At 46.7% G+C, this 25,806-nt stretch overlaps 1 protein-coding gene across 1 annotated transcript; it reads left to right on the top strand.

Moving 5' to 3' along the window:
- The first annotated feature begins 13,361 nt into the window (after positions 1–13,361).
- On the top strand, positions 13,362–15,191 carry LOC118623031 (uncharacterized protein DKFZp434B061-like). Its single transcript, XM_036250605.1, has one exon. The coding sequence runs from the start codon at positions 13,362–13,364 to the stop codon at positions 15,189–15,191; it is 1,830 nt and encodes a 609-aa protein (XP_036106498.1).
- Positions 15,192–25,806: the final 10,615 nt, after the last annotated feature.

Here is a 25,806-nt window from a genome sequence, read left to right as displayed (position 1 = left end):
TGTTTGGTCTTGATCCATCTGATGTTGGTGTTCTGTGAAATTGTTAATGTTCCACAGGAGAACACCGAGGTCTAGTTGATAGCATCAGGTCAACTTCTGGCTGTCTTGGTTGCTTTTCTCTTTTTCAAACTAAATATGTGTTCAGATCCCAACATTTTGTGGTCCTTTGAAAAGTGTGTGGGCTGTAGGCACCATGCCAATAGTACCTACAGAGTAAAATGGTGTTGTCTCCGTTGCACACTCTTATAAGATCCTTCCTATATGGGCTTCCTTTACACACACTTTTCTGTGCCCCTTTCCATGAATAAGAAGGATTTGGGGCACCGCAGGGAGAACAGGTGGGGGGTGCAGGAACATCCTGTTGTGTGCACATCTGGAGGGGACAGAAAGAATGAGTTGGTTTTCTGTGCAGTGGGGAGAGGTCTGGCCCTGGCCATGGCCGGGCACATCTTGGCGGGGTTGAAAGGTATGTTAGTGGGAGCTAGGATACAGCTAAGCTCTTTATAACACCAGGTCAAGCATTTTCTGTGCGACTATCTTTGGTTTTGAAAGAGAACAAAAGTCCAATATGTTCCTTGATGTCGTAAAGCATGTCAAGAACATCATTAAAAGTATGATCCTTGGTTCTGGTTTTTCATTTTTCCTTTTAAAAAAAATATAGCTCTCCCATTGAGAACTCCTAGAAGCTTTACTGTTTACACAACTTTTTGAATTTGTCCCCTCCTCCACTTTCTGTTTTGAAACTTTTTAAGCCTTCAGAATAGTTGAAAGAATGAACCCAGAGTACTCTTTACCCAGATTAACCAAATGTTAACGTTTTGCTACATTTGTTCTTTCTCTGCCTGATCATTTGAAAGTAAGTTTTAGACATTATGACATTGACCCCTAAATACTTCAGCAAGTTTCTCCTAAGAACAGAGCAATATTCTCCTACATGATAACAATACTATGGATGTAAGTATGAACGTGTGTGTGTACAACCAGTCTAGAGAATAGAGATCTTACTTCTGAGCCATTTGAGGATAAGCTGTCAACATGATGCCCACCACACTGAATATTTTAGTGTATATTCCGACAAACAAGAATGTTCTCTACAGAGCCACAATCTCAGCACCAACATCCGGAAATTAACTGATCCATTACTACTAATTAATTCTCAGATTCCATTCAGATTTCTCTAGTTTGCCCAATTATGTGCTTTATAGCTAAAGGATCTAGTCCAGAATTAGTCGTCATGTCTATTCAGTTCCTGCAATTTGTGATAGTATCTTAATCTGTTCTTGATTTTTATATCTTTGATTCTTTTGAAGTTGACTGGCAGGTTATTTCACAGGGTGTCCCTCAGTGGGAAGAAATATCTCAGAAGTGATGCAGAACTCTTCTTATTGCATCCTGTCAGGTGGGGCATAATTTTAATTTATCCCATTATTTACAGAATTCACTTTGATCATTTGATTAAGTTGGTGTTTGCCAGGCTTCTCAAATTTAGGTGTACTCTTTCACTTTTGTATTAATATGACTTTTTTTTTTTTTTTTTGGTGGGGAGATACTTTGAGGCTATTTAAATATCTTATGCTTTATCAAACTTTCAATTTCTTCTTTCTTTCTTTCTTTCTTTCTTTCTTTCTTTCTTTCTTTCTTTCTTTCTTTCTTTCTTTCTTTCTTTCTTTCTTTGTTTCTTCCTACAGTATAGACTCACGGATTCTGATTACATTCAATGGGATATAATTCATTACTATTCTCACTTAGTTGATGCTCAAATTGCCTAGTATTTGGCCAGCAGGAGCTCCTTCAAACTGATTTCTAGATCCCTTTTGATGCGTTTCATCATTCTTTGAGCCTTTCCTTTATTTCCCGCAGAATGAGAGATGCTTCTGTATTTCTTTACCTGCTCAAGCCTTGGAGTCAGCTATTTCCCAAAGAGCCTTGTTTCTTTTTAGTGAAGAATGGCATTTAGACATCAAAATCTGGTGCTGTGTGTGCTAAATGCTCTTGGTGAGACACTGCTCCCAGGCTTTCTCAGTGACAGTTAGAAAATAAAAATATGCATATTCAATACATACAGATTTATATATGCACATTATATTTGTTTCTAGATCTATATGTATTTATAAGCATATTAAAAAACAATGACTTCATATTGTTATCTCTAATTCAACCCACCACCACAGGATTCATTCTGGATTTTTCCCTTTCCATATTTGTAAGTCCCTTTTCTGACCATGAGAAGCATGGCTCTCATCTTCCTTATACATATTTTTTTGTTTTAATAAACCTCCATTATAACCAATTTGCTCTCCTGCTATTGCCACCTGCCCCTGTAGGGAAGCTCTCTTTGCCCAGATTAGGCTCCAATACCTTGTGTTAGGTTGCTCTCCCATTAGGATTCCTCTTCCCTTTGCTTGGGCTCCAAAAAGCCCTGATGTACCCCCTCCCATGTGGATGTCCTCACCCTGCCCAGGCTTTGACTCTCTGCCCCTCTGGGCTGTCCATCTACCTTAGTTGGGCTTGGATATCCTGTGCCAGGCTACCTTCCTCACCCTACTTGGGCAAGTCTGACTTACAGAAAGCAGGGTGGCTTCCTGGACTGGTCACTATGGAAAATGGGTTGGTTTCCTGGGTGGTTGCTGCAGACTGTGGGTCAGAGTTCTGTTTTATATATTGTCTGGAAATTGGTCATTTGTATATTTAATTTGTCTCAATAAATTAATACCTAGTGAGTCTACCCCTCAATCCTTCTCTGTATTAGGCAAGGTTCTCCAGAGAAATATAACAAATAGAATATGTCTACCTATAGAAAAAGACTTATAAGGAATTGGCTTACATGATCATGGGGACTAGCAAGCCCAAAATCTGCAGGGTGGGCCAGCAGGCTAGAGACCTAGGCAAACTGATATTTCAGTTCAAATCTGAAGGCCATTGGCCGTAGGACCAGGAAGAAGAACCCATGTTACAGTTGAAATCTGAAGGTCATCTGCTAGACATTTCCCTCTTGCTCAGGGGAGGCTCATCTTTGTGTCCTGTTCAGGCCTTCAACTGATTGATTGAGGCCCACCACATTATGGAGGGCAGTCTGATACTCCATGATGTAAATGTTAATTTCATCCAAAACACTTCCACAGAAATATCCAGAATAATATCTGACCAAATATCTGGGCACTTTGTGGCTCAAGTTGACACAAAATTAACTATCACATTCCCTCCCAAGTCTATTTGAAGGTGTGAGTCCCAAGGTGTGCTGGTGATCCTTACTTTCTCTCAAGCTACACTTTAGCTTCATGTTTATCCAACAAAGTGATATAGTCTCTGGGCTACCTTTGGCTTCACAAGATGCGCGTGCAGGGCCAGCTTTATGTTTGTGGCAGGACTTGTGAGCAGAAATGCCTTCCTTAGGGCCCTCATTTCACCTGAATGTGAGGAGAAGAGGCAAGCTCATTCAGGCACAGGAAAGGGTAAGGCTTCCAAATGGAAGGGGCAGTGTTACTACACTCACTCGCTCCCTTTTACTTGCCTTTAAGCTAAACCATCCTACAGTCTCATTTTGTGTCTCTGGGAAGGCCTGAGCTGATCGTGACAGTAGTGAAGTTTGGTGGTGTGGAATTGGACAGGATCCCTCAGAACCCTTGACCAGGGGGATCTCCCAGTGCCTCTGGGGATCAAAATGGGGAGCAGAATGGCACATTCCTTTCCACCCTCATTCACTGGCACTGATGGGGTTGAGCAGGCTGGCAGCACAGCAGCGTATTATCCACCATAAGATCACTCCATCTGAAAGTCACTTTTTAAAGTCTCTTACCAGTTCTTCTTTTCCTTGTCAGTCAAGAATGCAAATTGTAATTGCTCTTTCCTGGTGCAGTCCAGTCTGTATCATCTCATCTGATTGTTGTTGTTTCTTTTTTGGGGGGTTATCTTTATTGTTGAAACTATTGCAGATGTCCCTCCTTTTTTCCCCCATTGACAACCCCCTCCCACCCCCCCTTCTGTGCCCCCACCCCCCCGCCCGTTCCCTCTAAGGTTTGTCAATCTGTTCCCTACTTCCATGTCTCTGGATCTATTCTGATTTAAGGAGTATCTTGTTGAATTGAAAGCTGGCCCCTCCTTTTTCCCTCCCTCCTCCCTCCCTCCCTCCTCCCTCCTTTCCTTCCTTCCTTCTTCCCTTCCTTTCTCTATTTATCACTCACATCTCCCTGTCTAAAGGTATTTATTAAGCACTGACATTGGGGGTAGAAAGATGAATGAGAACCAGTCCTGGCCCTTGAGATGATCGCTGCCCAGTAGCGGAGGTAGAAATAAAGACAAACCGTCATAATGCATGGTCGGAAATTGAGGCAGGAATTCTAAAGAAGGTCATGTTCTGCAAATTCTTGAAAGATGAGTTGGAGTTCCCTAGGCATTCAGGGGTAGATGTGGGGGGAGGTCTCAGGGAGAGAGTTCAACATGATGATGGCTCATCACCAAACAACTTCTGCCCTAGGCCATCCTGTGGGACTCTTCTGTAGTGTCCAAGACCTGCCTGATCAAAAACATTTTTAATCTCTTTTCCATATTCTCAGACCCCACCCCATCACCCTTTCATTGCTTCACCAACACTTGAGTTGATGTCTTGCCCTCTGAAATGTGTTCCTGATGTGTGGCAGCCTCTGTTGTGGGCACGCTGACCTTGGCCTTGTCCAGCGTTCCATCATTCGCTTGGGGCTCAGGGCCGTGAGTGATCTTCTGATGATTTCTTATGACCCAAAAACTACTGCAGCGGGAGCCAGCTCACTGTCTGAGCTTTAAGTGAAATATCAAGTAATGATTCACCATTACTCAGAAATTTGTCAGTTCATAAATTTAAAGCAACTTCATTTCCTTTGCTTTTGAACAAACAAAACTGCATGGTGCATATATATTAGAACCACCGAGTGGGATATTAAGCTTATCCGTGTGCAGGTTTGTTTCCCATTAGTGGGGTGAGGGAATGCAGATGCCTGTGTGTACCTATGTGAACTAGTCACGCTGACATTCTCTGGGAGAAGTAGGAGTGTGAAAATGTGGCTGTGCTGCCAGTAATATGGGAGGAGGATGAAAATAGCAGATGAAAGTTGCGATCTTAGCCAACAGAAATAGGAAACTGCTGCTGGGTCATCTGCCTGGTACCCAGCACTGGCCTATTAGCTGTCATTAGCTGTTATCCAGGAAACAATGTACATCCGCCGAAATCCTTATATACTTGGATTTTTGCCTGCAGACTCATCATCCTGCTCTTTCTTGTGGGTTAGAGAAAATGGCTTGTGAACTTCTGTTTGTGGGCAGAAAGTGCTACCCCCAGCCTAGGAGAAGTGGGTCAGTTCACTCCTAGCTACAATATGGCCATGGACTCATATCATCCCAGGATAGAAGAAACTTTAAGGGGGCATCCTGTCCTATCTCTTGCTCAGGAGACTCAATTGTCCCCCAAAGGTGGAAAGTTGCAAAGTTTCCATTGGAACTGAACAACTTCCTAGACAAATCCTTTCCAGGGACCCCATAACCTTCAAGTTTAGAATTTCTTTGTATGTTTCCTTTGGTTAGTCCCAGCACTGATGATGTCCTGGGATCTGGCTTCAGTATGAGCCTTCTGCCTGGGGGGATGGGCCATGAGACAGGTCACCATGTTGGGTGACCCTGTTTCTTACTCCCCTTGGTTTCTGTCTGCTCTCAGTCCTCTGTGGGTTAGTCTGAATCCTCTTCCTTCTGATCAGGTCATTTAAATCTTGAAATTTCCCCTTTTATGAGTAATCTGGCTCATGGTAAGAAGCACCAGATCGGAGCCAGAAAGCCTGAGGTGGGGCTCTGGTCTGCCTCTTATCGAATGTATACTCAGGACCTGCTTACCCAGCAACCTGACCCCTCTGACTCCAGCTTGTTTCTCCTTCCCTCTCTCCCTGCTTTCCTTCATTCCTTACAGAGTTACTATGAGGCTATATCAACCATGCTATGAGAAATGCTGAGAACTTACATAAATGGACCATGAAAGACATTTAAAGACCTTCTACACTGAGAGTTAACACTCAAGAAGTTCTCTTTTTCCTTCAACTCTATTTAACACAAAAATCTTTTTGGTGCCTCCTCTTAAAATTTCAGACAAAGTCTTTATGATGATTTACCAGCTTCTCCCACTCAATCTTTACTTCTTTTTAAGGCCCAGCCCCTCAAACAAGTCTTTCTTTCATATTCAACCTACGTAATCTTTTGTCTTCCTGACTAACACTTGCAGAACATGGTTGTGCTTAACACATATTTTAGAACCTGGCTGTTTCCTGCTTGTGTTATTCAAGAGTTGTCTTAGATTTTTAGTTTTCTCTCCAAATTAGAAAGTGCAGCTCCAGATTTCAGCTCCATCAAAGCCCTTATTCCATTATACTATTTGGATTCTATTTCCTCACTAGCCCATAAGTGCTTGAGGGCAAGGATGGATGGGTCATATTTATTTTTATATCTCTAGTCCCTGGTACATTGTAAGTACTAATACGTATCTGTTGAAATAAACTAGTAAGCGTCATTATGATCCTGTACTAACAGAATGTGGGGTAGGTAGCAGTAGCTATATGTGTGTATGTTGCATTAAATAGTATTATACACATTTTCTTTTGAACTTCTAATTTTTGTTTACTTATTTTAATTTTTGTTAAATCTACTTTATTAAAGTATACTTTATATACAATAAAATGCACACGTTTCAATAACTTATTTTTTCTTTCTTTATTAATTTGTTTTCATTACAGATATTTCTCATTTTTCCCCCATTGACACCCTCCTCCCCTTCCCCCCTACCCCATCCCCAGCTTTGTTGTCTATATTCAATGGTCATGCATACACGCATGCAAGTTCTATGGTTTTCAATTTCTTGTTCTCTCTCTTGTCCTTCTGGCACCCCCAAGATGCAAATGTTGGCACGCTTGAAGTTGTCCCAGAGGCTCCTTACACTATCCTCATTTTTTTGTATTCTTTTTTCTTTTTGCTGTTCTGATTGGGTGTTTTCTGCTTCCTTGCATTCCAAATCGATGGTTTGCTTCTTGGCTTTACCTACTCTACTATTGAATCTGTGTAAATTATTCTTTATTTCAGTTAGTGCCTCCTTCATTTCTGACTGGTCCTTTTTTATGCTCTTGAGGCCCTCAGTAAGTTCATTGAAGATCTCACTAAGTTCATTGAGCATCCTTATAAGCAGTGTTTTGAACTCTGCATCTGCTAGTTTGCTTATCTCCATTTCATTTAGTTCTTTTTCTAGAGTTTTGTTCTGTTCTTTCATTTGGGACCTGTTTGTTTGTCCCCTCATTTTGGCTGCCTCTCTGTGTTTGTTTATATGTATTAGGTAGAGTTGCTATGTCTTCTGGGCTTCCTAGGGTGGCCTACTGTAGTAGGTGTCCTGTGGCACAGCATCCCCGGTCTCCCAGCTGGGCCCTCAAGGTGCACCCCTTGTGTGGACTGTACACCTTTCTGTTGTAATTGAGTCTTGATTGCTGTTGGCACATCAATGAGAACGTTTTACTCAGGCTGATCAGCTGCAAGGACTGGCTGTGTCCATTATCCACTGACCTCTGACTACCTTGCATGATCAGCTGTGCAGGGGCCCACCACACAGAGCAAGACTTACTTCAGCAAGGCTCTGGTTCCCACTGAGTCCACACCTTGAGTGTGTCACTTGTGAAGGTGGTTGGGTGGTGGTGCTTTAATGTGGTCTGAAGCTGTCCACTGGGTGTGCTGGCTCTGGGGCCAGGTCAGCCACTGCCTGTGTTCTATCCAGGGCCACCAGGCATAAGCTACAAAGTGGTCTGCAGATGGTTGCTTCTTGTGCTGGGCTTGGAGGTGCCCAGGAAAAGCCAAGTTGTGAACCAAGGCTGGTTGCTTGTATTGCCAGGCCTGGGGCCACTTAACAAGAGGTATGGGGCTCGCTGAGACCAGATGCTGCTTGTTTGAGAGAATTTAGGAAAATCTGAAGCAGGATCCAAGACAGGCCAATCCTATGGTAAAACTACTGGAAACAGCTTGGGTGGGCCCAAAAGTTGGGTGAGGCAGGGCCTCAGGGAATCACCAGACCGGACAAACAATGTGAGCCAGGTTGCTGGAGTCCCAGATATGGTGCCTGTCTGCCGGCCTTGTCGGGGAAGGACTCTCCAAAGGAACATAGGGCTCTGTCCAGGAGAATGCTGCCTCTCCAGCCCTTGCCCCAGTGCCAAACAGCTCAGTTCTTCCCCGTATATCTCTGGTGCCTTTTGAGCTTCCTCCCCAATGCTGGAGCGTGGATGGTGTGAGTCCCAGGAAGTCCGTGTGCGGGCCCTTTAAGAGGAGCTGCCTGGGGCTCCAGCAGCCTCAGCCTCCGTTCCCGCTGGTTTTCTAGCCAGAAGTGATGGGAATTCTCTTCTTGGCACTGGAACCCTGAGCTGGTGGCCTGGTGTGGGATCGGGACCCCTCACTCCTCAGGGAGGACCTTCCCAGCCGAGGTGTCCTCCTGATTTTTATCTGCCACACGTGGGTGTGGGACCAGCCCGTCCGCCTCCGCCCCTCCTACCAGTCTCCATGTGGCTGCTGCTTTAATTCCGTAGTTGTAGGACTTCCATTCAGCTCAATTTCAGGTGGTTCTGAATGATGGTTGTTCTGTAGTTTGGTTGTAATTTTGATGTGGATGTGGGAGGAGGTGATACTGCGTTTACCTACCCGCCATCCTGACCAGAAGTCCTCAAATGCCATGTATTTTAGTAGGAGCCAGGCAGCTGGGAGTGTGGGAACACAGACGACTTAACCTACATACAGGCCAGAGATGGGCCTTAGAGAGAAGTGAAGGTAGATCATATATCTTCTAGGAGAAATACGGGATTTTGAACAACACTGAAGTTTAGACAGCAGAGTGGCTGTCTGAGTCAGAATTCTTGCTGTTAGAGGGAGGACGAGAGGAGAGGAATGTGTTCTGCTGAGGTCTGTGCAGCAAGGACTCTTCGGCAGCCCATCTGGAGTCTACTCGTTAAGCGGTTATGCCACGAGGTGGTCTTTTCACCAGCATATGTCTCTTTGAAGGGTCTGTAAATCCTGGATTCTGTACAGAAAATAGAGAGATGAACCATCATGAAATTATATAATGATAATATGCCACATGCTTTTAACACAAAATATTCCAGGTAGGCCAACCAGTTGGTCAGATAAAAAAAGCAGTGTAGTCTATGGGAGTTGTGGCATTCTGATCCTCAATTTGGGGTCATCTGACTTCTCTGTCCTTGGGGCTCCCACTCACAAAGTATCTCCAGTGGGGCTTTTCCTGTGGTTGTTACCTTGAAAATACCTCTTGAGCCTGGGAGCAACTAAAACTGAGGAGCTTACACAACAGGTCCAATCCAGGATTTGCTTTGACCAAATAAAAAACTCCTAGAACTGTAAAGAACCTAATAATTCACCAATTCAAATTCTTCTTTCATTTTTGAACATGAAAAGAACCCCTCAGGTTTAGGGAAGTAACATTTTCAAGTTCACAAAGTAGGTCATTAGAAAGTCAAGAAACCTAAGGCCCCCTGATTCCCAGGTGGTTTTCACATGGTCCTAAAGGTAGACAAGGGGTTGGCCATCACCTTTATTATTACCTAAAACACAGCCTTGTATGTGTGTGTGTGTGTGTGTGTGTGTGTGTGTTTTTCTTATCTTTAAAAGATGTAAACCTATATGGTATTGAAAGAGAAGGGTAGCATTCTCTTATACACCTGGAGAATACACTCCTTAAAGCGTTATGACTTTATACAGACTGATTATTTGTAAACCCTGTGGAGTTGAAGCCTAGTTGTAATGGGCCAGGGTCCTGAGCAATGGGAAGTAGTGAATGGACTATTTTGAGTGTATCTTGAAGAAGAGTAGTTTTGCTTTAATCAGACTGATGAATTGTGTGGGCTGAGGTGAGCACACACAGAAATGTTCATTAGTAACCTATGGAGATCCCTTTATGTCTAGAGCAAAGGTTTTAGAAACAAGAACATAATAATTAAAGAGGAAGGTAAATGCTGAATACAAGTAGTGAAAAGGGTTTTAGTCTTTTAAACCAGGAGCCAGAGAGTTATAGTTCTCTGATATCTCAGAAAGCCATCCATGCTGGACTAGGGATCGAAGCTGGTTAGAAATAGGTGGATGGTGTGGGGGATGCAGAGTGTGTGCTGAAGAGCAAGGGTCTTAGCTAGCTGGGGAAGAATTTTTGAATCAGTCAGGCAAGTAAGGCTTGGACTTTTTGCCTAGAATGGAAGAATCCAAACTATGTAATCTTGGTAGGTACCCTCTACTCCCGCCAAACTAGATAAAATGGGATTTTTTCTTCCTCTCTGGAGGCATGCATTTGGTAATCTGTACATATATATGTCCTCAGTCCATATATGTTGATCACCTGTGATAAATGGGTTAATTATGTACAGGCCATGTCTGGAAGTCTGCTGCTATCACAAAGGTTTATATAAAATAACATATATATTAATGTGGTAAAATATGCATAACAAAAATTGCCAATTTAATCATTTTTTCAGTGTACAATTCAGTACTTTTAAGCACATTCACAGTATTGTGCAACCATCACTACTATCTCTTTCCACGACTTTTTTTTATCATCCCAAATAGAAACTCTGTACCCATTAAACACAAACACCTCATTTTCTCCTCTCCCCAGCCCCTGGTAACCTTTCATCTATTTCCTGTTTCTGAATTTGCCTATTCTAGATAGTTCATATAGGTGAAATCATACAATATTTGGCATTTTGTGTCTGTATTATTTCACTTAGCATAATGTTTTCAAGGTTCACTCATATTGTAGCATTTATTTAAACCAAATTCCTTTTTATGGCTGAATAATATTCATATATATGTATATATGTGTGTGTGTGTAATTTTGTTTATCCATTCACCAGCTGATGGCCATTTAAGCTGTTTCCACCTTTTGGCTACCATGAATAATGTTACAATGATCAGTGGTGTCCAAATGTCTGTTTGAGTCTCTGTTTATGTCTTTCAGTATATATCTAGAAGCAGAATTCCTAGATCACATGGGAATTATACGTTTTGGAGGAACTGCCAAACTGGTTTCCACAGTGGCTGTACCATTTTAAATTCCCACCAGCAATGTGTAACAGCTTATTTCTATTTTTTATATATGTATCAGGCAAGAGTTTGTTAGAAAAACAGAAGCCACGCTATATGTTCTGGATATAAATGGTTGAAAAGGAAATTTTAATCTTACTCATAAGTTGAAAGACTTAGGGAAGTGAAGATCAGAGAAACTGATGCCAAAGATTTGGGTGAGCTGTCCCAGGAAGTCAAGGAGTTGACACCAAGCTGGTTCTCAAAAACTTGCCTGGAGTCCTTGAGACTCTCCGAGAAACTCCTACCAAATGACTCAGTCTGCAGTGATGGAGATCTTACCAGAAACCCATGAGGAATCTCTCATCTGCTCACACATCTGGCTGTAACTGTTTCTGAAGACTGATGGCTCCCATTTGCTCTCTGTCTCCCAAATCTCATGCGAGTTGGTTTTTCTTTCATTGGAAGGTGAACTCGGAACCATCCAGAGATGAGGGTCTAAGGGGGGTAGTTGCCATTCTTAGAAGAAAGAAGTGGTGAAGCCAGTTGTTGACAGATAGACCAGTACAAGTTACACTCTCCTTTATTGCAGAAAAGATTACAGGTGGTTTATAAAGATGTATAAAATTGGACCAATTGATATAAATTCAAATGAGAGCAAATGAAGACAAAAAAAAAAAAAAAGCAGAAAGAGTGAAATGGAGCTGGAAGGAAGGCTAAGCATGCCCCGGCCATCTCGCTCCCCAAGGGTGGCCTCACCTACAGAAAGCACTCTCTCTAAAAGCACAATCCCCAGTGGGGGGCGTGCAGGAGGCACCAATCAATATTCACTCTCATTGGTATTTCTAGATATCTCTCTCTTTTCCTCTCTCTCTAACATCAGTAAAGAAAAAAAATTTTTAAAAAGAAAAGAAAAATGTTCTTAGGGTGTTAAGCTCAGACAAGAACCTCTCTCAAGCGACAAGAAGTTTTACCCTGAAGAGATCAAGTAGAGACCATAGCCATGGGGTGGGTTTTGGGAAGTAGCAGTTGGCTGTTCTTAGAAGTACATCATAAGAGTTGTAAATGCTGTTAAGTTGATCTCCTGTTATGGACTAAATTGTGTTTCCCCCCAAATTTAGTTGAAGTCCTAACCCATAGTGCCTCTGAATGTGACTGTATTTGAAGATGGGGTCTTTAAAAAGGTAATTACATTAAAATGAGGACATTGGGGTGGGCCTTAACCCAAGACGACTGGTATCCTTATAGGAAGAGGAAACTATGACACAGACAAGGACAGAGAGAAGGCCATGTGAGCACACAGGGAGAAAACAGCCATCTGCAAGCCAACGAGAGAGGTCTCAGAAAAAACAACCCAGCCAACACCTTGATCTCAGACTTCCAGCTTCCATAATTGTGAGAAGATAAATTTCTGTTATTTAAGCATCAAGTCTAGATAGTTTGTTATGGCAGCCCAAGCAACTTCATACACCCCATCTCTGAAATGGGCATCATTTACTGAGGTGGGGTGTGTGTCTAGGATTCCTTGGGGAGACACTGTCTTTAGTTTCTAATTTGACAGATGTTTATGTAGAACCATCCAGGCCTCTGTGCGGGGCCTAAAGGAATACAAACACGAAAACGACAGTCTCGGGCCTCGGGACGCTTACAACCAGGCCAGATAACTCCCGGGAAAGCACAAGTAGAGGAAAGTGCTGTGGGAGCAAAGATGAGGAAGTGGGGTACAGGGAGGTTTCTGAGGGGGGGCAATCGTCTGACTTGGATCTGAAAGGGGAATGAGAAGAAGGGCTTTCTAAGTGTGTGTGTGTGTGGTGGGCATGTGTGTGGTTTGCATGCAGTGCGGTGTGTGTGTGGTGGGCATGTGTGTGGTTTGTATGCAGTGTGGTGTGTGTGTGGTGTGCATGCGTGTGGTTTGTATGCAGTGCGGTGTGTATGTGTGTGAGTGTGTGTGTGACGGGGCAGTGAGTATCTGTGGGGATAAAGCTCTGAATGTCTCGGGGATCACCCCCCCCCCCCGTCAGGTGCTGCGGGCAGGCGTGTGGGTCATTTGGCTGGACTCTAAATGGTTATGGTTGGTTGGGGGTAAGTTGAGGATCAGAAATGTGTACTTGTTTCAAGCTATGTGTCAAAATCCTGTCTTGCTTTGGGTGACAGGGTTATGCCCTCTGACTTGAAATGGGTAGAAGTGGAAACGGGAACAGGCAGGAGAAACTCCAAAGTGTTTAGTCATCTGTTCAGGAAAGTGCCTCCGCCCCTCAGTGACGGCGGGAATTCCTTGGACCTCTCGCCCGAACTGAGTGATGAACAACAGGCTGGGAGTTTATGGGCTAAGCTGGGACAGTCAGACACAATTCGCAGGGGCCGAGGACCTCTTCGAGCAGTCACATGGCCACGTTCAAGGGCTGTGTGGGCCCCCGCCTGGCACTGGTCCGAGACTGGGCTACCGTCTTCTTTGTAACTCCAGGTCAGGCCGGGTACCAGGCTGCACGGCACGCGGAGTCCGGGTGCTCAGCCCTCCCGGGCCCCGCTCCTGCCGGCCTTCGGGGCCTCCTCCGCGAGTCTCACTGCCCCGGGCCCCGCTCCTGCTCCTGCCGGCCTTCAGGGCCCCCTCCGAGAGTCTCACTGCCCCGGGCCTGCTCCTGCGGGCCTTCGGGGCCTCCTCCGCGAGTCTCACTGCCCCGGACCTGCTCCTGCGGGCCTTCGGGGCCTCCTCCCGAGTCTCACTCCCCCGGGCCTGCTCCTGCGGGCCTTCGGGGCCTCCTCCGCGAGTCTCACTGCCCCGGGCCTGCTCCTGCGGGCCTTCGGGGCCTCCTCCGCGAGTCTCATTCCCCCGGGCCTCCTCCCGAGTCTCACTGCCCCGGGCCCCGCTCCTGCTCCTGCCGGCCTTCAGGGCCCCCTCCGAGAGTCTCACTGCCCCGGGCCTGCTCCTGCGGGCCTTCGGGGCCTCCTCCGCGAGTCTCACTGCCCCGGACCTGCTCCTGCGGGCCTTCGGGGCCTCCTCCCGAGTCTCACTCCCCCGGGCCTGCTCCTGCGGGCCTTCGGGGCCTCCTCCGAGAGTCTCACTGCCCCGGGCCTGCTCCTGCGGGCCTTCGGGGCCTCCTCCGCGAGTCTCACTGCCCCGGGCCCCGCTCCTGCTCCTGCCGGCCTTCAGGGCCCCCTCCGAGAGTCTCACTGCCCCGGGCCTGCTCCTGCGGGCCTTCGGGGCCTCCTCCGAGAGTCTCACTGCCCCGGACCTGCTCCTGCGGGCCTTCGGGGCCTCCTCCGCGAGTCTCACTCCCCCGGGCCTGCTCCTGCGGGCCTTCGGGGCCTCCTCCGCGAGTCTCACAGCCCTGGACCCCGCTCCTGCGGGCCTTCGGGGCCTCCTCCGCGAGTCTCACTGCCCCGGACCCCGCTCCTGCGGGCCTTCGGGGCCTCCTCCGAGAGTCTCACTGCCCCGGACCTGCTCCTGCGGGCCTTCGGGGCCTCCTCCGCGAGTCTCACAGCCCTGGACCCCGCTCCTGCGGGCCTTCGGGGCCTCCTCCGCGAGTCTCACAGCCCTGGACCCCGCTCCTGCGGGCCTTCGGGGCCTCCTCCGAGAGTCTCACTGCCCCGGACCTGCTCCTGCGGGCCTTCGGGGCCTCCTCCGCGAGTCTCACAGCCCTGGACCCCGCTCCTGCGGGCCTTCGGGGCCTCCTCCGAGAGTCTCACAGCCCTGGGCCCTGCTCCTGCGGGCCTTCGGGGCCTCCTCCGAGAGTCTCACAGCCCTGGACCCCGCTCCTGCGGGCCTTCGGGGCCTCCTCCGAGAGTCTCACTGCCCCGGGCCTGCTCCTGCGGGCCTTCGGGGCCTCCTCCCGAGTCTCACTGCCCCGGGCCCCGCTCCTGCGGGCCTTCGGGGCCTCCTCCCAAGTCTCACTCCCCCGGGCCTGCTCCTGCCGGCCTTCAGGGCCTCCTCCGAGAGTCTCACTGCCCCGGGCCTGCTCCTGCGGGCCTTCGGGGCCTCCTCCGCGAGTCTCACTGCCCCGGGCCCCGCTCCTGCGGGCCTTCGGGGCCTCCTCCGCGAGTCTCACTGCCCCGGGCCTGCTCCTGCGGGCCTTCAGGGCCTCCTCCGCGAGTCTCACTGCCCCGGGCACTGCCACCGACTCTCCCTCTGACCGAGGACTCTCAGGAACAGACGCTGTTTTACAAACCAGCCAGTGGGGATGGCTGAACACATGGCTGCGGTGTTTGTTGGGCTGCAGTCCCTCTGAGGGAAGAGAAAGCGAAGGCCGGCCACCTGCACCCAGGGCATCTCAGTGGTGAGTCCTGGGCCGCGAGTTGGTCTGAAACACCTGACAGCGCCCCGAGGCCAGGAGGAGCCGCAATCGAGGGGTGACTGACGCGGTAGAGACACAGGGGCGATTTCTCATCGCTGTCACTGTGCCCCAGAGAAGAGAGGTGGGGCCTCATTCCACCCCCACTCCCAGCACCTGTGCAGCCGGGGTCGGTCACTCCGTCTGAGGATGGAAATGACACCTTCCTGACAGGTAGACAAAGGGCTGGAGAGCATCTCTGAGGCTCCTCCCAGCTCTGCGGAATTTGGGTCTACAAATTATACTCACTTTTCTTTTTTGAGCAACTGACTCTTGGTGCACTCTGATTTGGCTCCTGAGAGATGACAGGTATTATTCAGAACCAAAAAAGATACCATCCCTTTCTAATGGGAAATGGAAGGGGTCTGAGGGTATGCCAAATGAGCGCGGGAGGAAGAGGAGAGGGGAGAGAAGGAGAGAATCGGGGGAGGAGAGAGGAGATCCGGGCAAAGGTGAAGGGAGAGGGATGAAGAGGAGAGGAGGAAAGAGAGAGGAAGAAAAAACACCCTCGTCCCTAACGAGGCTTGTCTGGGTTGGGCAGTTTGAAAGATGAGCACTGGGCTGGTCAACATGAGGGGTCTCACTCAGTCTCTATCAATTGCTGAGCTGAGAACACTGTTTGCAGATATGTGCTCTGGGTCCCAAGGAGATGCCAAGGGGAGAGCTCCGATGTCTTTATTCAAATTCAATCCCAATGCCAGAGAAGCAGCTCAGATTACATCCCAGCACGGTCCTGAGTCAGTGGTTCTATCTCAATAGGAGTGATAGCTTCTATTTATTGAACAGCCATAATGAGCTAGAACCTGTCTTCAGCTTGTTAATAGGCATTGTTACCTCATTTAGCCCTATAAGGTAGGTACAGTTATTTTCCCCATTTTAGATCTGGCTTGGCAAGTAACTAATCTTGAAGTCACTTAGCTAATAAGCAGTGACACCTAGGTCCAGGCTTGCTGACCCCAGAGCCCACACCATTACACTATTATACACTCTGGGCTCCCTGAACAAGAATCTTTGTCTCCTCAGGGCCAAACCCAAGCCAGACACAACCTAAGTGCTCACTGAATGAATGAATGATAGCAGGGCAGTGAAGTCAATGACTATGAAGCTGGTAAGAACATTTAAATCCTGTCCCAAGAATCCAATTTCCCTAATAGATTTCCAAGGCAAGCTCTAAATAGAGAGTCTGTTTTTCAGCAACATTCATGCATCAGTGAAACTTTTTATTTTTGTAACCACAGAGGGCCCCGGTTGATACAAGGTTCCTTTGTGACTGAGCTCAGCATTGTGACGTTTTTGAGGGGAACCAGCCCTGAGTCTACTTGGACCACTGTGCTCCCTCCCCAGCCCACCCCTGAGATGTCCTCAAACACTCTGAGAAAACACATTTTGGAAGGAAGCATGTTGCTCAGCCCAGGGCCCAGTCCTGCATTTGGTATGACCCCGACGACACTCCAGAGTCGGAAATATAATTTCCAGTTGACTCCATGGGACGCTGTTTTCAAAAGGGCTGTCATTCTTGTCTGTTTATCACATATCTCTTCGTAATAGACTCTTCTTTTCTAGAAGTTTTATATTTTCCTCAGCATTTTGTGTTTTGGTAATTGACTTACAAGAATAGTTCTATAATATGAATCAACAATGAAAAACAAATTACCCCTGGCTGCATCCTTCCATTCCTTTTTCATCCCTAATGATGTTTTCTGTACAATGACTAACCCAGACTGACGTAATTTATCAATTGATCTTCACGCTGTACATTAGAAAATGCGTTCCGCAGGCCCAGCATGCAGCCTTCCACGTGCGCCACGTGGCTTTAGAAAACCTATTAGTGCAGCAGAAATATCTGAAGCCCAGACTTTTTGCTGAGAATATTAGAACCGGTGCTAATTACTTTATTAATCATAAGGTGAAACAGCAGTGCTGATGTCACCGCCGCCGTAAAATAAGTGCTTTTATGGCAAATGTAGTTAAAAAGAAATGACAGCTTGGATTTATAGTACTCAGCAGTTAAAAAACAAAGGAAATCATGCATAGCAGCAGTTTTCATTGTTTAGTTAAATGTTCATTAAATATGTACCACTAAAAGCCGTTTGTAACTAATTCCCTAGTGGGTCCATGTCGTAGGAAAATTTATTTTAAAATACAGATTAAAGCTTAAATTTGTTTTTATTTTATTTAAAAAAAAAAATATATAGTGTGTCAACATTTCATCTCCTGAGAGAAAGGAGTGAGAGATGCAAGCACCCCGAGGGGGGCGCTGGAAGCTGGAAGCTGGAGGTGACGATTGTGTCTGGGATCAGGTCGAGCCTGTTGGCATTTGCTATTCGAGGGCAGCAGAATCTGGAGTCGATGGTGGAGGCTAAAGCCCCAACGCAACCCCTGTCTGAAGGCAGGGAAACCACATCGACCAAGATCATCATTTAGGTGGTGTTTGTGTTTCCATTGTTAAAACATGTCTTTGGTTTGATGCTTAATATTTTGTTTCCTTAAAGTCACTATTGTCTATGAGTAAAAAAAATAATCTTGAGTTTCCACAAGTAAGCTTGGCTTTTGCACACCTAGCAATTAAACAAATCAACAAAAAAGAATTAGGAGTAGTTGCCCTGGATGCTTTTTTTAGCTCAGAGGTTAGCGCATCAGCCTGTGGACCAAAGAGTCGCAGGTTCTTGGATTCTGGTCAAAGGTACATACCTCGGTTGCAGTTCAGTCCCTGGCCCTGGTTGGGGTCATGTAGGAGGCAACCAGTCGATGTGTCTCTCTCACATCAATGTTTCTCTCTCTCTCTCTCTCTCTCTCTCTCTCTCTCTCTCTCTCTCTCTCCTTCTACTCTATCTGAAGATAAATGGAAAAATATCCTAGGGTGAGGATTAAAAAAAAAGAAATTAGGACCAGTCAATGTTTTACTTTCCATTATTGATTAAGGCTGTGTGTGTGTGTGTGTATGAGTTGGAAGGATGAAAATTGACATTTGTTAAGTACCGACTACATTCCACATGCTTCATACAGACTCAATACTGCAGACAGCTCTGTGTTTTGGATGGCATTATCCCGTGTTTATAGGACAAAACCTAGACTCAGTATTCTCTCCCTGAAAGTAACCCTGAGAGTGGCAGATCTGGAAATTTGGACTTGGAACTGCCAAATTCCAAAATCCATAATCTGTGCCCTACACCGGGATGTTTGCAACTGATACTAAATGAAATTATTGAATGCTAAGTGCCAGATGATTTCATAAGTGGAACGGTGAGGTATGTGTTCTTGTTCCATTTTTAAAGTTGCCCAAGGTCACACAGCTAGTAAGTGAATTGAAACCCAAGTTTGTTTACAGGAGTCAAAGGCTATTTCTATATGGTCTAAGGAATCTCCACCAAACAACTTCTTGCTCCAGGAATGTTCTCTCTGTATCAAATCCCTGTTGGCCAAAAGTTCAATTCTTTTTTTTTTTTTTTTTTTTGCTTTGCTTTTAAGCAATACAATAACTCACCATCATCCTTTAGGTAGTCTTATCTACACAACGTCAACTCTTCAAATTGTCCCTAAGTAAATTAATTCTAATTTGTGATTTTTTTTCTGGCGGTGGTATTACATGTTACTTCTGATCACCCAGAATTGACACAGAGAAACCAGAGAAAAGAGCTGCTTCATAAAGCAGAACATGCACCTTTTACGTCATAGCGGGCTAGTATTGCTTGAAACAGACCTTTGGAATTAAGGACTCAATTGGGGTGAAAAGCTGGCATTGAGGAGTCCTTCTGCCTGTCCTTGGTGGGCCCCCTGGCCTGGGAAGAAACCTGAGAGGTTCCCACATGAGAAGACGAGGGACGTTCTGACAAGCAGGTGGCCTTAGGAGCTGGTAGCAGATTGTAGGGTTTGGGGTCAGACTTCAGATGGGGTCAGAGGCGAAGCGGTCAAGACAGACGTATCATTAACACTGCGTACAGCGCAGGTCAGAATGAACCAGCACCAGATGCACATTTGCACAAGGATTGATCTTACACTCCTGAGCCCTCTGGGTCCTTAAAGTCCTTTTTGGACATGACAGGTTCCAGAGCTTGGGCTACATCGAAGCCGGTCCGGCTTATATAATTTCATTTTGCCAAATGAAAATGCAGGATCCATGTTAAAACAAACAAACAACAACAACAACAACAAACTGGGAAAGAATGCTGTTAAGGGTACTCAAATAGACAATTCTTTCCTTTCTTCTTGGTCTTTCTATTCTGTTGACTTTTTATTTGCTATTTAATGTCACATTCCCTTGGACATGGGCTACTTGCAAAGTCATTAAAAACTCTCCCTAGTGCCCGGGGACACTGGTACTTGGCAGTGTGGCCTGCCAGCTTCCAGGATCCCCTCCCACCAGCCACCATGGGGTCATAAAAACCAATCTCCTCTTCTTTCAGTACCGAAGTCCCAACTCACTGAGGACTGGCGTGCCCAGATGGACGGCAACCTCCTCACTGGGAAGTATTTGGTGCCTGGACTGGAGGCAGGCAAGAGGCTCACCCCTGCCAGGTTGTTCGTTGCCAGAATGGGGACAGCTGCCACCATGCTCTGCCCTGAGACATAAACCTGAACCTCCTAGTGTCCCAGCTCATGCCCAGGCCCCCATGGGAGCAGAGGTGGATGGCAGAATGAGGGCCTTGCACCCCTGTTCCCAGCCTAAGTGGCTTGGCTGCCCCCTTAGGCAGAAGGCAGCAGGGTGGGGAAGGCTGGTGGGGGTCAGGGCCCAGGAGGCAGCTCAGGGAGGCAGAGAGGTGGTGGGAGGTGGGACCGGAGTGTGGGCCCAGGTTCCCCATGCATGCTCCACTTCTCCTCTGGACCTGAGTCACAAAACAGATCACAGCTGAGGTCCAGAATTTCAAGACAGTAACTTAAGAACATTAGGCCTCGAGCCTGGGCCCTGGAAACGGCACTGGCCACAAGCCACGAAGCCAGCCTTGACCTGAGCTGGGGCGCCTGGGGTCCCGCCTCGGTATCAGACAACGATAGGGCTGAACGCCAGCCAGGTCGTAGCGCTTTACATTTAAATGTGTGTGTTTATATGTGCCTCTGCAAGTGTTCTGCGGCCTTTTGATACTTGGTGTGTCATTTTGTCCAGGTTTTCTTTCTCACTGACCCTGTGTGTCACCATTCAGTTATCTGCTTTGGGCTGATGTAAATACCTCTCTTTCTTTAGCTCCCACATTCTGTATCTACTCACTTAGAGGTTTCCAGAACCTCAGGTTGGCTATTGAGAGGAAGGGCGTCCTTTGGGTGGTTGTCCCCGTCCATCAGTCTGTCTGTTCCCGCTCTGTGTTTAAACGAAGAGCTGCCAATGTTGTCAAATTCCTCACTCACCATCAGTGAAACTGCTTTTTTATACGTTTCAAAGTAGGAGCGCTGTGCCTGGTTACTGATCAGCAGGGGAGAAGAAAATTACCTTGACCTGCCTCTTGTAGGAATGGACCTATCTTTCCAGTGAGCAGCGGATCCTGTACGGGGCTGTGAGAGGCACCCAGGTCTCTGGGCACACACGACCCAGGCAGAGAGGTGTGGCGGAGTGTGTGCCTCCAGGAAGCAGCCGAGGATCAGCATCTGACAGGTGTGCTGCCCCCTGTGTGACCACGGGCCAGTCACTTTCCCTCTCCGGGCCCCAGACTTCTCCTCTTTATAATAAAAAAGATTAGGTCATCTCCAGGGTTCCTTCTGACTCAAAAATTTAAGATTTTGTGAAGCTACAACTTCCAACTCTTCAGTGGCCTCCAGTGAGGTTGTTCTGGGGGTCACAGGCTCCCACGGTCTCTTGGGCTTCATCCCTCAAAGCAGCTCAGGGCACATTTCTGCACTGGTTAGAAAGAGGGTCGGTGCCGAGGCTGACTTCCGGCTCTGGTGCCCTTCCGTGGGAAGCCCAGGGGCTGCCAGGGCATCACCCTTGGCTGCAGTAAGAAATCCTCTGTCAGGGCACATCATCGGAAATGCCTGTGAGTGAGAAATAGACCCAGTGACTCAGAGCCTGCCCGGGACGCCCACCCAGGACCGGCCTTCCGAGGAGACTGGTACCCCTGGCTCCACGGTTCTTGCCCCTGCAGGCAAGGTTGTCCTGCAGATCCTGCTGAGTTCATTACCGGAACAATACAAAGGAGCCGGCAGTTAATTATATACCGAAGAAGCTCCTCCACATCAGCCTCCACTCAGCTCTCTTTTTCATGCCCTCTGAAAGGACGTAATCATCCATTATAGTCATCACCAGCTTTGCTACTTTTTGTGCCTCTAATTGGCACTTTTCTTTTAGACAATGAGGTATATCGGAAAATATGCTCACTGAGGAACTGGGGGCTTGGCGTTCTACTTCTGGGTCTATTAATACTTCACTGTGGAGCCCTGAGCAAGCCCTTTGCCTTTTTGGGTCTCAGCTGTCTAATCAAACGAGGGTAGGAGTAGACCTACTTAAGCTCTGCTCCTGCCAGATCTGTTCTTTTCTCCCGTGACATCCCAGCCGTACGCTGGTTATCATGGGAGACCTGGAAACGCAGCGTGTGCTCTAGTCTTAGCTCTGCGAAAGCTCCAGGTTTGGAGAGGCCAGATGGGAACGGAGGAGTCATCACTGTGCAGTAGCTGCTTTCCAAACTGGAACATGAGTGAGGAGGCCATGCTGACCAGAGCAGAGGGTCTCCTGTAGGAAGCAGGAGGCTAGGAGGAGGAAAGGGAGAAGTCAGACTAGCAAGGATGCAAAATAAAGGGCAAGGGAACTTGAACTTCATCAGCAATAAGGGACCAGCGTAAACACTTAATTGGTGGAATTACAGCACGAGAGAGACTCCTTTGAAGATGTATCAGGAATGTATTTGGCTGCACCATCCACAGTGGTCTAAGCACACTGGGGCAGATTTTTCTATTTAACAAGACATCAGGAGTGGCAGGCATTGATGTTGGTTTAGCAGGTAGGTGATGTCAGGGTTATTTCTGTGATTCTCTGGCTTTTTCCTCATGGTTGCAATAAAGCTGCTGCAGCTCCTGCTCATGTCACCGTGTAAGGACCAAAAGTGAATGTAGGGAGGGTTGCAGTAGTTGAGTCTTTCCCTTTTTATCACAAAAAAAACTTTCTATTAAACCCCCAAGCCCAGCCTCCTCCCCCAAAGAAAACAAAACTAGACTTCTGTTTCTGTGTAAAGAAGCGTCGTTTAATCACAGAGGATTTCCAACCTCTAGAGAAGCCATATCCAACGCCACTTTTCCTTGCAGCCTCCTACTATGCATTGTGCATTGATTTTGGGGGAGGATTTTGGTAGTTAACTGTGAGCAACTTAGGAGACTTCTTAGCTTCGTATCTCAAGTATTTGGCACTGAGCTGGGTTCACAGTGATACTTCATTCATGACAACAAGAGTGAACTGAGCCAGGATGGTGTGCTGTGAGCTCCTTGCCTCTGTGACTCTTCTCAGCTAACCAAATGTCTGATGTGTCTTACCATTCTGGCCCTATTCCAGCATGTTTCATAGCGGCCACTGAAATATGTCTTCTTAGGTTTGTACTTATAAAATGTTATTATTGTCTTAACCCATTTATTCTCACCCACTTGAAACTTAAGCCCTGAAGTGTAGCCCTGCTCTGCTGTGGCATTTACCTGCTGCTGGCAAGACTCCGGTGGCAGGTTCAGTCACTGCCCCGCACTGTGCGGCCTCCGTCGGTGGTAAATGACTTTGTAGTGGGCTCTGCTCTTCCCTGAACGACTACAATAAAAGTCGTAGTTTGATTTTTGATTTTTAACTGCCATTTGACCCAGTGATCCCACCTCTAGGAATATACTCTAAGAAGCCTGAAACACCAATCAGAAAGAGTATATGCACCCCTATGTTCATAGCAGCACTATTTACAATTGCTAAGATCTGGAAACAGCCCAAGTGTCCATCAGTAGATGAGTGGATGAAAAAGCTGTGGTACATATACACAATGGAGTACTATGCAGCTGTAAGAAAGGAAGATCTCTTATCCTTGGAGACGACATGGAGGGACCTGGAGAGTATTATGCTAAGCGAAATAAGCCAATCAGAGAAAGACAAGTACCACATGATCTCACTTATTTGTGGAATATAATGAACAAAATAAGCTGATGAACAAAATAGACCCAGGGACATAGAAAGGAGTACAGTTTAGACTGACAAACCTCAGAGGAGGGGGTGGGGGCGGGGGGAGACAAACCAAAGAACTTATATGCATGTATGCCTAACCAATGGACATAGGCAACAAAGCTGGGGGTGGGGAGGGAGCGTTGAGGGGGGTGGGGAGGAGGGCATCAAGGGGGGGAAGTGAGAAACACCTGTAACAAAAATAAATTAATAAAATTTGAGAAGAAAAAAAGTCATAGTTTGGTCAAATATCTTACTTGGCTTCATCCATAAATTTGCTTGATCTCAGCTGAACTTATGCTAATAAAAAACAGGAAACTGGATTTCCACTTCTAGATAAGTTTATTTGTGAGCCTTTTTTTTTTTTACCCCCTTGCTGCTTTTCCCCCTTTATCTTTACAAGTTTCTGAGCTATAAAACGAGTCATTTTGCCCTGGCCTGGCGGCTCAGTTGGTTGGAGCATCGTCTCGTACACCAAAAGGTTGTGGGTTCAATTCCTGGTCAGGGCACATACCTAGGTTGTGGGTTTGATCTCCAGTCAGGGCACATATGGGAGGTAACTGATTGATGTTTCTCTCTCATATTGATGTTTCTCTCTCCCTTCCTCTCTCTCTAAAAATCAATAAAAATATATTCTCAGGTCAGGATTAAAAACAAAAAATGGAGTCATTTTACTGACTTATCACTGCAGGTTGAATTCTTTCCTATAAACTTAGAATTCTGTAATCTGGAGACAGAACACATTGTTGATGCAATTCTTACCCCTCCTCCCCTTCTTGGTCGGGAAGAGTAGCCTTTCTTGTTGTAGAGTTATGATGAGGTGTTGTATTCAGCAGACGCTTTTTCTAAGACTCTAGTGGACCAACTTGTAGCCTTGTTGTTTTGCCTGTTCTCCACATATTGAATATTTTCTTCTTTTGTGAGCTGAACCTTCACTCCTGATTTTTCTCATCGATCCAGTATTAAAACACACATCTCCCATGTCGAGAGCCCTGTGGATTGTTATTACAGTAGGCAAAGATTCTTCACACATTATAATATGCATATTAATCTCCTCACGATGTGGAAGTGGTCCCTGCAGGGTTGTGCTCATTAAGGAACATTTAACCTCATATGCTTTTTCAAATTGATGGCTCAGACGTGGGAACTGCCCTGCCACGGCAGACGAAGTGTCAGCAAACATTGTACAGTCGTGGGCCCCAGAGGGGAATCTTGTAAAAAGATAACATTGACCCTTGTGTGAGTGGGTTGTTTACAGAACAGATTTTGTGGTCCAAACCTTGCCTCTGGATGCCCTGGGGTGGGGGCGGGGCTATCATGGAAGCCCCCTGTGGTAATGAATGGGGTGATTACAGATGGCAGGGAGGAACCAAGAGGGCGGGGGAGAGACACACCTCCCCACGCATTCCTATATATTCTCTCCCTCCAGGCTGGGAATGTTTCTGCCTAGCAACGAGGTGTTCGGACACACAACCCCAGCACAGAATTCCCAGTCGCTCTGTGCTCAGGGAACAGTGATTTGGATTAGCTAGAGTAAGCCACCATTGATCCACAGCACGAACAGTTTCATGTCTCTCAGTGAATTAAGGGAACACAATTTCATGAATGAGATTCGTTTGCCAGGTGCGTGGAGCTGCGTGGTCCGGCGGGCAGAAAGGCAGGGTGGGACATCCGTGTGCCTGCCATCTCCTGCTGTGCTTCTGTGTGTTCCGCTCTGGAGGGGCTGTGGGTAGGGACTCTGGTGGCGAGTCCTCCCCTGCGCCACCCTGCTCACAGACCACACAGGCATAGACAAAGCTTGGTGGTTGTCCCTGCCTAATGGAACCATATTAAAAATGTCAAACGTCCTTATGCAAAGCACCTAGAGTCTGCCAGTTTTAACCCAGATTCTGCCTGTTTTAAGTGACAGTGTCTTGTTTCAGCAGCTGGAGCTGGACATTCCCATCTGTATAAAACAGTATCCGCTGGACGTCCGGGACTATGCATGAAATCATTAAGATGGGTTGTAAAGGTAGATTTCGACAGCCTCCACCCAGAATTGTTATGTCTCTTTTTTTCTTTTTTAAGGGGGTGGGGGTAGAAGGGAGAACCATGCATCTCACACAATTAGTCTTGTATTGGGAAGTTTGTAAATGGGCTACTCTCAGTCCAAATAGGTATCATTTAATGTGCGTTTGTTTCCTTTGTTTCTTTTTAAATTCTCACCCTAGGACATGTTTTTATTGATTTTAGACAGAAAGGGAGAGAGAGAGAGAGAGAGGGAGAGAGAGAGAGAGAGAGAGAGAGAGAGAGAGAGAGAGAGAAATTGCA

Source organism: Molossus molossus, unplaced genomic scaffold, assembly GCF_014108415.1.
Source record: "Molossus molossus isolate mMolMol1 unplaced genomic scaffold, mMolMol1.p scaffold_m16_p_9, whole genome shotgun sequence".
NCBI lineage: Eukaryota > Metazoa > Chordata > Mammalia > Chiroptera > Molossidae > Molossus > Molossus molossus.
This window is presented reverse-complemented; position numbering and strand designations above follow the sequence as displayed.